This window comes from Hemitrygon akajei, unplaced genomic scaffold (assembly GCF_048418815.1).
Source record: "Hemitrygon akajei unplaced genomic scaffold, sHemAka1.3 Scf000139, whole genome shotgun sequence".
NCBI lineage: Eukaryota > Metazoa > Chordata > Chondrichthyes > Myliobatiformes > Dasyatidae > Hemitrygon > Hemitrygon akajei.
This window is the reverse complement of record NW_027332025.1, coordinates 587,427-600,217: the sequence shown is the minus strand read 5'-3', so window position 1 is coordinate 600,217 and position 12,791 is coordinate 587,427. Positions and strand designations below refer to the sequence as shown.

The 12,791-nt window shown below is 47.7% G+C and overlaps 2 protein-coding genes across 2 annotated transcripts in view; one reads left to right on the top strand and one right to left on the bottom strand.

Moving 5' to 3' along the window:
• Window positions 1-12,791, bottom strand: part of LOC140723824 (uncharacterized) — a 746,760-nt gene that overhangs the window by 524,623 nt on the left and 209,346 nt on the right. The gene's annotated exons all lie outside the window — the stretch shown is intronic.
• Window positions 1-12,791, top strand: part of LOC140723818 (NACHT, LRR and PYD domains-containing protein 3-like) — an 81,006-nt gene that overhangs the window by 43,909 nt on the left and 24,306 nt on the right. Inside the window, exons 4-6 of the mRNA XM_073038354.1 lie at window positions 6,083-6,249; window positions 7,580-7,751; window positions 7,850-7,915. Coding sequence (XP_072894455.1) covers window positions 6,083-6,249; window positions 7,580-7,751; window positions 7,850-7,915 — 405 coding nt within the window. The remainder of the gene's footprint in view (window positions 1-6,082; window positions 6,250-7,579; window positions 7,752-7,849; window positions 7,916-12,791) is intronic.

Sequence of the window (12,791 nt, the reverse complement as noted above, 5' to 3'; positions counted from 1 at the left end):
CTTGGTTGGATCAGTAGCCACTCCCTCTCGCGAAATGATATGGCCAACGTAGCTAACCGACGACTTGCAGAACTGGCATTTGTCCAGGGAAAGCTTCAACCCTTCTTCATTTAGCCAGCCCAACACCTTCAACAGCCTCTCCTCATGTTCCTCCAAAGTCGATTCAAACACTATCAAATCGTCCAGGTACACCAGCACCTCTAACAGATTCATATCCCCCACAGTTCTCTCCATGAGCCTCTGGAAGGTGGCTGGGGCTCCCGATATGCCTTGGGGCATTCGTTCAAACTGAAAGAACCCCAGCGGGCAGATAAAAGCGGTCTTCTCTTTATCGCCCGCACTCATCGGGATCTGGTAATACCCACTTCTTAAATCCAGCACACTGAACCACTTCGCACCGCTCAGGCAGGCCAGTGCATCCTCGACTCTTGGGACAGTATATTGATCAGGGACAGTTCGCCGATTCAACGTCCTGTAGTCAACACACATGCGCACTCGCCCATTCTTCTTCCGTGCCACCACTATTGGGGACGGATAAGGACTTCGGGACCCAGCTATGATTCCGGCCTCCTTCAACTTGCACAAGTGCTGCCGCACGTCCTCAACATCTGCCGGAGCCAGCCGCCGGGATCTCTCTCGGAACGGGGTGTCCTCCATCACCCGGATGGTGTGGCGAGTGCTTTTGTAGCAGCCAACATCAAACTCACCCCGAGAAAAAACAGCTTCCATCTTCAGCATCTTCTCCACTAGCCTGTGTTTCCACTCCGGCGACACAGGGGAATCCCCGAAGTTAAAGACTTCAGCGGTCAGCTCCCTTCGATGCTCCGATCCCTCCCCGTTAGGGGTCCTCACTGGTGCGCTAGACATTACCGTCACCGGGAACAGATGTGCCAGCGGCATTCCCCTCTTAAAGGTGATTTCTCTTGCCGTGGTGTTCCTGACACTTATAGCTATACGCCTCGCATGTACCACCCCTGGTCTCTGCACTTCGGGCCTCACCAGCGCCCCGCCGGAAATCGTGTCTCCCTTTCAAGATCGTCCGGGGCGTCTACTAACAGGGCTTCACCCGTCGGCACTCCTGGGAATCTGGGGGTCCCCATCACTAGTGCTACCTCCCCGGGTCGGATCACCTTGGGCTCGCCTGCGTACACCACACCGTCCCTCGTTTACACTCCGGGTCCAGTCCGAGGGAGGCAACCCCTTCTTCGAACATTGCTCGAAACACTGGATGCACCGAGAGGGTCTCAAGAAAGTCTTCCCCCGCTTTCTCCTTACAAGCTCCCAGGAGCCGTCGCACAACGGGGGAATTAGTCCCCACCAGGAGGGCAGCACCACCGGTTTCCCCCGGGTCAGGACACACCAACACCAACGTCTCAATAGCTTCGGACACTCCCACCTCGCCCTCCGAGAACTCCAATCTCACCGATAGGTACCCATCATACGGGTAGTCACCCTCGCTCACACCCCAAATCTGCAGGGCATCAAATGGGGTTACGGGCAAATGCTTTAGATATTGGTTGTAGAAAGACCGATACAATAAGGTCACCTGCGATCCCATATCCAGAACGGCTTTTGCGTAAACTCCCTCTATCCGTAGACCCACACTGGCACGGGGTCCTACCAGCCCATCTGGAATAGAGGCGTGGGCACCCGGTGGTCCCCTGGCTGATCTCTGGGAACATGTTCCTCCAGAGGCTCCAGTCCGTTCCCTCACTGAGCCTCTCCTAAGTTTCCCGACACCTCCCCCTTCTTAGTCGCAGGGGGGCTTGTCCTCCGCGGGACTCCTTGTCTCTCACAATCCCACCTAAAATGTCCCTCCTCTCCACAGCAAAAGCACACCCTCGGCTGCCCACAGTTCCGCCTGAAATGCCCCTCTTTCCCACAGTTAAAGCACACGCTGCCTGCCGCCCCTCCTCTCCCAGGACGACTCCCGCTCCCAACCCACGGCACTGGTCGCCCCTGAGAGTGGGTACCTCCCCTGTCCCTCCCCTCCAGAGGGGGTTCTCTACTCCCCAGGGGGTTGTCATTCCTCCACCCAGCCACCACTTCCTGTATCGCTGAGGATCGCTCCCGTAGGCCCGCGCCCCTTTTCCGCCCCAACGCTCTCTCTTCCTCCCACACCTCTCTAATCAGTGGCCCGAACGATGGAGGAGGGCCTTTCCTATAAGCCTGCCGGATAGTCCACGCCACCTTGTCCTCCTCCAGAGAGCCACTGAATAACTGACTCATCCTCACGCTAGCCACGTCAGGCGCCTTCACTACCCCCCGGCGCCGCAGCCCAGAGAGCATCCCCTCCCCCCTAAATATGTACTCGGAGAGCTTTTCCCCTCTCCGTTGCTCCAGGCGTTGGAACTCTGCTAAAAGCAGCCAGGGTTCCCCTGACAACCCAAATGCTCCCTGCAAAACTTCTATACATTCCTCCACTGAGGCCCCAGACTTTTCAGCTTTCAACTCCCGGACTGTTTTGGCTGCTAAACCCCTCAAACTTCCCACCAATCACTGCCGCTTCTCCTCCTCCGAGCCTGGCCACTCCTCTAACATCAAGGACGTATGCTCGATCCAGGTCTCATAGTCCACCTCCCCGTCCGGAGTAGGCTTGGCTCCGGAGAACACCCCCAGCTTCAGCCGTGGCCTCTCGGCCACTCCCACCAGGGAGTTAAGTGCGGCTGCCAGCTCCGAGGCTTCCCCACTACCTGGGGGGCGGGGCCTAGTCACGACTCCCTCCTCCCTCCTCCCTTTGCTAGTTCCTGCCACCTCTCTGGGGTTTTCCTCTAGCTCTAGCTCCTCCTCCGATGTCTCCTCATCCTCATCCTTGGAGAGGGTGTGGAGCCCCCATGGCCCCTCCTCCACCGGTACACTGACCGTCGCCGGCAGTTCCAACGTCCTGACGTCAGCACTCGTACGAACCAACACCCAGCTAGACTCCCTCTTTACCACACCGTCTAGCTACCAATTCTACCTGCCCCATACCCTTCACCAAACTTAACCCCCGCACTACCGTGTCTCCTGAAACTCGAAAATCCACTCCGCTCACTACGCAGCGAACAATCTTATCCCTGTCCATCTCCGCTCTGCTGTCTGCGCGATTCCACAGCCCCCTGACAATCCAATCCCGGCGAGCACCCCACAAATGTAACACTTACCCAACAGGCTGGTATATGTCGAGGGGAAAAGAAGATCCAGCCACTCACCAACCCCACCTCCCGTACACACAGGTGCTGTGAGAATCGCGTTTATGCCTCGTGCCCACCAACAGTATCAAACCCACAACAAATACCGGTATGAAATACACTTTAAAGAGTTTACTAAAATTAAGAGAGTATTAGGCAATACAATATCAAGACAAAAACAAAAGGCGCCAACTTATCAAAGTTCAGTCAGTTTAGTGCACTCGTTGGAGCTCAACCAGCGAACCATTCGACTCCTCGTCGCTTGCCCCCCCGACTTCCACGTCTTCCACCTCGGACTCCCTGGTGGTCTTCCGAGCGCACGTCCTCCTTCCTCGGCGTCTCCCTCCCGACTCCCTTCACCCCCAAGCCCGCGCAACCCCTCCCCCAAGTTCCCAGCCTCACAAAACACAATAACATTCCCCATTGATTAACAAATGAATACAATTACCATATCAGCCATTCTAAAGCGAAACAACGACGAGAGAAACATTTAACAGACAAAGAAACATTCCTACTCGTAACAAACCAAAGAAGCCCTTTTTAGTAACATACACAGGACATTGTACATCTACTATAAGCCTACAGACTCTCACAGCTACCTGAACTATTCCTCTTCCCACCCTGTCTCTTGCAAAAATGCTATCCCCTTCTCGAAATTCCTCCGTCTCCGCCGCATCTGCTCTCAGGATGAGGCTTTTCATTCCAGGACGAAGGAGATGTCTTCCTTTTTTAAACAAAGGGGCTTCTCTTCTTCCACCATCAACTCTGCTCTCAAACGCATCTCTCCCACTTCCCGCACATCTGCCCTCATCCCAACCGCCCGCCACCCGACTCAGGATAGGGTTCCCCTTGTCCTCACCTACCAGCCCACCAGCCTCCAGGTGCAACGTATAATTCTCCGTAACTTCCGCCACCATCAACGGGATCCCACTACCAAGCACATATTTCTCCCCCCCCCCCCCCCACTTGCTGCTTTCTGCAAGGATCGCTCCCTGCACGACTTCCTTTTCTATTCGCCCCCCCACCAACCCTTCCCACCGATCTCCCTCCTGGCACTTATCCGTGTAAGCAGAACAACTGCTACACTTGCCCTTACACTTCCTCCCTCACCACCATTCAGGGCCCCAGACAGTCCTTCCAGGTGAGGTGACACTTCACCTGTGAGTCGGCTGGTGTGGTTTACTGCGTCCGCTGCTCCCGATGTGGCCTTTGGTGAGACCCGACGCAGACTGGGAGACCATTTCGCTGAACACCTACGCTCTGTCTGCAAGAGAAGGCAGGATCTCCCAGTGGCCACACATTTTAATTCCACGTCCCATTCCCATTCTGATATGTCTATCCATGGCCTTCTCTGCTGTCAAGATGAAACCGCATTCAGGTTGGAGGAACAACACCTTATATACTGGCTGGGTAGCCTCCAACCTGATGACATGAACATTGACTTCTTAACTTCCGTTAATGCCCCTCCTCCCCTTCTTACCCCATCTTTGACATATTTAGTTGGTATTTTTTCTCTCCGACTCTGCCCATCACTCTGCCTGTTCTCCATCTCCCTCTGGTGCACCCCTCCTTTCTTTCTCCCTAAGCCTCCCGTCCCATGATCCTTTCCCTTCTCCAGCTCTGTATCCCTTTTGCCAATCACCTTTCCAGCTCTTAGCTTCATCCCACCCCTCCGGTCTTCTCCTATCATTTCGCATTTCCCCTTCCCCCTCCTACTTTCAAATCTCTTACTATCTTTCCTTTCAGTTAGTCCTGACGAAGGGTCTCGGCCCGAAACATCGACAGTGCTTCTGCTATAGATACTGCCTGGCCTGCTGTGTTCCACCAGCATTTTGTGTGTGTTGAGAGAAATAGATGTTGTTTTCTGTTTGGAAGCGCAATAGTGAATTTTCCCCCGATTTTTGGGTTGTTGCATAATGGAGGTGAAGGAAGTTTCCCGGTGTCTGTTTTCTGTGGTCGAGTTGAAGAATGTTATATTGTGGGAGAACGGGATGGGTGCGGGAGACAGTGAACAACAGAAATTGTTAAAAGGCAACCTGGGGGGGCTAGGGAAACAAGAAAATGTCCTTGGCAAATAGGATTAAAGTAAAACAAAATGATAAGTAGGGAGAGCACTGCACAAAATGCTGGAGGAACTCAGCAGGTCAGGTAGCAACTATAGACAGAAATTAACTATTGACGTTTCGGGTTGTGGAATCTCAATCAGAGTATTTGTAAATTGATTTTAGAGTTGCCTTGGGCACATAAAATGGAGTCAGGACTGGAGGAGCGTTGTTCTGGCTGAAAACCTGTGACCAGCGGTGTCCGCAAAGTTCACTGTTTGGCCATGTGTCGTGTGTAATGTAAATAAATTAATAATAAACTATGTATTACTCAAAATAATATGCCAGGTGCACAGTTAATCCTGGAACGGTTAATACGATTGATGCACGGACTGGTCTTGTGATAGGTATGCATAGTTTCCTGAAAGTAGCAACACATTTGGTAGCGTGCTAACGATGAGTTGAGGTATTTGTTGAAGTTGGCCTGTAACTGGATATGCGTTGGTTAAGAGACAATTTCAGTATTGTGCACAGATCTGGTAACCACAAGTGATGTGGAGGGTCTGGAGAGGCTGCAGACGAGTTTCACCATAAATACCAGAGGGAATTGGCTTAAGGTTAGAGGGTAAAGTTTGAAGGGAATTTAGGATGCAGGTTTTCCACAGAGAGTGATCGGTGTCCGGAATGAGCTGCCGAGGGAAGGACTGGAAACAGATACTCAACAGCATCTGAGAGACGTTTGAACTCACGAGTAGGCCGGGAACAGAGGGATATTGACCATGTTCCTAAAGATGGGATTGGTTTAAATTGGCATCCTGTCCACAGACGCAGAGTACACTCTACCATTTTATGTTCCATGACCAACTACAGATCTGAACTCCGCCATCTCCGCCTTCCTGTCAAATTGTGACGATCACCAACTGTTCCGGTTGATGAGATTCTACATGGAGCGACTGGAGCAGGCGATTGAGGAGGGTGTGGAGGGAGTCAGCTTCATGTTAATGGGCGAGGATCACTTCACCGGGCAGGAGTATCACGTAAGTGGTTGGAACATAGACTGAGTGTAGATTCTACTGAATCAATCACAGGCCGACACAACCGGTGTAACGGCACCTCTGGGCAGTGAAAATCCTGCAATGCTTGTGGTCAACATCAAGAAAAGAGATTTCACCTGAGGAAACCCTGAACCTTCATTCACTCATACCAGCCTCTCTGCAGTTTTCTGACCACGTTCATTTTTAGACAGGTTAGGACACAGACATTGACTGAGAGGTGAATTTAGTGATATGACACTTGACGGACATTGCAAGTGGACAGAGAACCTCTTTACACCACTCTGTCTGACATCACATCATGTTTCCAATGCTCGACCTTAATGGCTATTCACCAGTCTGTGTTCTTCTGATGACCCATGGCATTCCCATAAATCAAATATATAGTGATGTATTTCTCAGCTCATTTCTCGGGTCTACCTTCAACCCCATCGTCCGTTGAACAGGCAGTACTGAATATTGTCTCTCTTTTCAATTTCAATATCCCAGCATGCCTCATGGTTCTGTTACCTTCTGTTCCTTGTGACTGTTCCAATTTGCGTTTGTAATTACCACAGCATATACTGTTAACACTGGGAAATGCAACATTTGTATCACTGAAAATAATCCAAGAATCTACAGCTAACAGAGAATTACAAAGAAACATCTTTCCAATGGCCCTTGTGCTCCGGGAGTGCATTCACCTAACGCCACCCAGATTGAATTTTAAAGAAGAGTCACCCAGTTTCCTGTGTTCTGCGCCTTATGTATAGCTCCCTCCCTGTATAGCCTGTCAGTCAATCTCTCAGCCTCCGGAATGATCCTGAGTTCACCCAGCTCCAGCTCCAATTCCTCAGCACAGTCTGTATTAAGCTGCAGCTGGATGAAATTCCTGAAGGTGTAGTTATCGGGGACACTGAATGTCTCCCTGTCTTGCTGCATCCTGTAGGAACAGCATCCCACTCTCCTGCCTGGCATTCCCACTGTCCTAACCGTGAAAAAGAGAAGGGAAATATTACCCAAGATCTACCTAAAGCCTCCGCCTTTCCTCACTGAACCCTCTCTGACACAAAGCCTCAATAACCTACTCTATCTCTGGCTCACTCACACTATGTCTGCTCTGTTTAAACCTTGCCAAGTGGATAAATACCCCGCAATCTGTGGCATTCAGAAAGTCATCACAGGCCACACTAACTTCTTTTAAATTCTTTTTCCTGCTACAAACAATTGCTGTCAGTGATCTATGATGAGCAGAATGTGCTGGGTCAGTCCATGTTCAGGGTAGATTTGCACCCATCCCTCTGTTCCTCAATATATTCCCCATTGTTCATTACAGAGCGTGACTGAGCTCGCGGAGAAGGGAAACCGAGCGGGCGCTTCCAAACTCCTCCTGGATCTGGTGATGGAGAAGGGCTCCAGGGCCCGGAGGGTGATGTGGGAATCCTTTGTGAAACTACATCATCATTTACCAAAGCTGAGCAGAATATTGGAGGAAATACGGGAACGTGGTAGGGTGAACAATACACTATGTGTTACAGATGTAAATGCTGATGAATTTATAGTATTATACAGAACAGACTTCATGCAGGTTAATCTGTTTGAACAGGTGACGGCCAGTTTGCCTACATGGACACTGAGCGGGGTTTCTCTGAAGTGCCCAAGCATCTGGAAGGTAAGAGATGGAATGGAAATCTCAGAGTCTGTATTTCACACTGAGAGTCTGAATACGTCTCTTTAGAGGCCTGTTTAGAGACTGTCAGAGTCTGGGAGACAGGTTTTTGTTGTTATTTCACACTGAGTGTCTGAATACGTCTCTTTAGAGGCCTGTTTAGAGACTGTCAGAGTCTGGGAGACAGGTTTTTGTTGTTATTTCACACTGAGAGTCTGAATATGTCTCTTTAGAGGCCTGTTTAGAGACCGTCAGAGTCTGGGAGACAGGTTTTTGTTGTTATTTCACTCTGAGAGTCTGAATACGTGTCTTTAGAGGCCTGTTTAGAGACTGTCAGAGTCTGGGAGACAGGTTTTTGTTGTTATTTCACTCTGAGAGTCTGAATACGTGTCTTTAGAGGCCTGTTTAGAGACTGTCAGAGTCTGGGAGACAGGTTTTTGTTGTTATTTCACTCTGAGAGTCTGAATACGTCTCTTTAGAGGCCTGTTTAGAGACTGTCAGAGTCTGGGAGACAGGTTTTTGTTGTTATTTCACTCTGAGAGTCTGAATACGTCTCTTTAGAGGACTGTTTAGAGACTGTCAGAGTCTGGGAGACAGGTTTTGTTGCTGTGGTTAGAGGACAGAGATCAATTTGCATTTGTCACAACACCTTTTCTGTAGGGCCGAATATCTGGAGATTTGACAAAACTGAAGCCAAACCATTCCAATTGGAACATCCAACTCCAGCAAGGGAAATCTCACACCTCCGATCCAAAGTGGAGCCGAGATTTGTTGTTATTCCTCCATAAGAACATGACATGGGAGCAGAATTAGGCCATTCAGCCCATCAGTCTGCTCCGCCATTCCATCATGGCTGATCCCCGATTCCACTCAACACCTTTTCGCCATATCCTTTGATGCCCTGACCAATCAGGAACTTCTGCCTTCATTACACCCATGGACTCGGCCTCCACTGCAGTCTGAGGCAGAGCCTTACAGAGAGTCATCACTCCCTGGCTCAAAGAATCCTCCTTACCTGTTGTAAAGGATCGCCCCTCAATTTTGAGGCTCTGGCCCCTAGTTCTGGATGCACCTGCCACAGGAAACATCCTTTCCACATCCACCCTATCTGGTCCTTTCAACATTCTGCAGGTTTAAGAGATTCCCTTGCATTCCTTAAAATTCCAGTGAGTACAGGCCCAAAGTTGCCAAAACGCACCTCATATGTTAACCCCTTCATTCCCGGAATCATCCTCTTGAATCTCCTCGGGACTCTCTCTAATGACCACACGTCTTTTCAGAGGTATTGTCAAAGCTGTTGACAATACTCCTGTAGTGCAGCCTGATTACAGTCTTGTAAAGGCTCAGCATTTATATTCGATTCTCTTTTTTGCTGCCTTTACCACAAACTCGACCTTTAAATTAATCTTCTGAGTTTTGCTCGAGGCTCCAAGGTCCCTCTGAAGTCGCTCTGCACCTCTGATCCTTGGACCTTCTGCCCATTTAGATAATCGTCTGCTCCTTTCACCAAAATGCATTATCATACATTTCCAACACTGTATTCCATCTGCCACCTTTTCCCATTTCTCCAATTTGTCTCAGTCCTGTTGCAATCGCACTACCGACCCCTCCACCTATCTTCGTATCATCCGCAAACTTTGCCACAAATCCATTCATTCCATCATCTAAATCACTGACAAGAAATCTGAAAGTCAGCGGTCCCAATACTGATCCCTGCGGAACACCACCAGTCACTGGCAGCCAACCAGAAAAGGCCCCTTTTATTTCCACTTGCTGCCTGCTGCCTGTCAGCCATTCCACTACATGTGCCAGTATCTTTCCTGTGACGCCATAGATTTTTATCTGGTTAAGGAGACTCATGTGCGGCAGCTTATCAAATGCCTTCTGAAAATCCAAGTAAATGTCATCCACTGACTCCTTTGTCCAGCCTGCTTCTTACTTACACCGTGAAATCTAACAGAACCATTGCTAACTTATAGTCTCCAAGTTATTAGTCTCCAAGTACCTCGAAACCTCAACCTTAATAAGAGACTCTAACTCTTTCCCAGTCGCTGAGGTTTAGCTAACTGGCCTATAATTTTCCTTCTTTTGCCTTCCTCCCTTCTTAAAGACTACAGTGACAATGTCCAGTCCTCCATGACCATGCCCGAATCAAGTGATTCTTCAAAGATCATGACCAATCCATCTGTCATCACTTCAGCAGCCTCTCTCAGATCTCTGGGATGTAGTCCATCTGGTCCAGGTGACTTTGCAGCTTAAGAGCTTTCAGTATGCCGAGGTGTTTTTCTTTTGTAATAGCAATGGCTGTCACTCGCAGACTGCTAGCGTCTGGAACAGTGAAGATATATGCATAGTGCACATTATCCAGTGTTCCAGCATGGACTCTCACCTCCCTTTTAATCTTTATATAACTGACAAAAAGAGTTTATTATCCTGCTTTATATTATTGGATTTTCTGCCCTCATATTTCATCTTTTCCCTACTTATAGATTTTTTAGTTGACTATTGTTATCTTGTATGCCCTTTCCTCGGCTTTTATGCAATCCTTAACTTCCATTGTCACCCATGGTTGCCTACACGTGTCACTTGAGAACTTCTTCCTCCATGGGCCGTATCCATCCTGCAACTTGAGACCTATTCCCAGAAGCTTCAGCCATCTCCGCTAGTATCCTTCTCCAATCTACCTGGGAAAGCTTCTCTCTCGTGCCTCTGTAATTCGCTTTATTCCATTGCGACCATCTCCGATAGTATCCTTCTCCAATCTACCTGGGAAAGTTTCACTCTTGTGCCTCTGTAATTTGCTTTATTCCATTGTGATCATCTCCGCTAGTATCCTTCTCCAATCTACCTGGGAAAGCTTCTCTCTCGTGTCTCTGTAATTCGCTTTAATCCATTGCGATCATCTTCGCTGGTATCCTTCTCCGATCTACCTGGGAAAGCTTCTCTCTCGTGCCTCTGTAATTCGCTTTATTCCATTGCGATACTGATACTGTAAATTATGCTTCTCCCTCTCAAACTGTATTATGAATTCACTCATATTATGATCACTACCTCTTAATGGTTCTTTTACATTAAGCTCCCTCATAAGATCAGGGCTATTACACAACACCCAATCAAAGATAGCCTTTCACTGAGTCGTCTCAAGCACAAGCTGCTCTAAAACACTATCTCGTGGGAATTCAATAAATTCCCTCTCTTGCGATCTGACTCCTGATGTTTGTTTGATTTTCTTATTCCCCGTGCACATTGAAGTCCTTCATTACAACTGCGTCATTGGCTTTAACACACGCCTTTTCCAACTCCCTTTGCAATCTCAACCCCACACATTCGCTATTTTCAGGCCAATATAGGGTCCCTATAAAGCCTTTTTTTAACTCTTACAGTTTCCTATCTCCACCCACAAAGCTTCAACATTCTCTAACCCTATGTCACCTCTTTCTACAGATGTGGTTCCACCTCGAACCAGCACAGCCACATCACCAATGCCTATGCCTTCCTGCCTGTCCTTTCGATAAGACGTAAATCTTTTAATGTTAAGCTCCCAGCTATGGTCTTCTTTCAGCCACGACTCAGAGATGCCCACAACATCATACCGACCAATCTCCAATTGCGCCAAAAGTTCGTCCACCTTATTCTGAATGCTGTGCGCATTTAAATACAATGCGTTTAGTCCTGCATCTCCGCCCATTTGAATGTTGTCTATGCAGTACAATTTAACACTTTGCTCTGTTTGTATTTGAACCCAGTCATTGGCTTGTCCTTCCTTACATTCATGTTAAACCCATCATCTACTTGTAAAACTGCTGGTTCATTCACACCTCTATCGTCCTAGTTCCAGTCCCCAGGCCATTTTAGGTTAAAACACTCCCAACAGCTCCAGTAAATCTGCCCATAAGAATATTGGTCCTCATCGGATTCACGTGCAACCTGTGCCTTTTGTACAGGTCCTACCTACCCTGGAAGTGGTCCCAATTATCCAGAAATCTGAATTCCTGCCCCCTGCTCCAAATGCTCTGCCACACATTTCTCTGCCACCTCACTCTATTCCTATTGCCACTGTCGGGTGGCACAGGCAGCAATCCTGAGATCACTACTTTTGCGGTCTTGTTCCTCAGCTTTTTTCCTAACTCCCTGTGTTCGGTTTTCCACACCTCCTCCCTTTTCTCTTCCTTTTTTATTTATTTATTTATTTATTTATTAAATTTTAGAAATTACAAGGAATAAATGTGATAATAAAATAGTAAGAAAAATAATGTTGACCCTCCCCCCCTTAACCCTTATCTAAAGAAAAGAAAGAGAAAAAAAAGATAGAAAGAAGAAAAAGATTGCCTGGATATCGGAGGACCCCCACATGCTCCATGGAGTTCAAAATAATTTTGATATTTATTTTTACTTTCCCCAATTACTATGATTTTATCTTCAAAGGACCTGTGTATTTAATCCTATCTTTTGTAAGTATGGGAGCCAAATTTTCAAAAATCTATCATATTCATTTCTTAGATTATACGTAATTTTTTCAAATGGAATACAACTATGTATTTCATTATTCCAATGATCCATAGTTAAATATAAATCAGATTTCCAACTAACTGCGATAACTTTTTTGGCTACTGCCAATGAAATTTTTATAAATTTTTTCTGATACTTGTTCAATTTAAGTTTCGGTATTGTCCCTTCAATGTCTCCTAATAAAAATAATAATGGACTATGTGGGAGTTGTACTCTAATAATTTGTTCCAATAAAAGTCTTAAATTTATCCAAAATGGTTGAATTTTAAAACAGGTCCAGGTAGAATGTAAAAAAGTACCAATTTCTTGATTACATCGAAAACATTGGTCAGACATATTTAAATTAAATCTATCTATTTTCTGTGGTGTT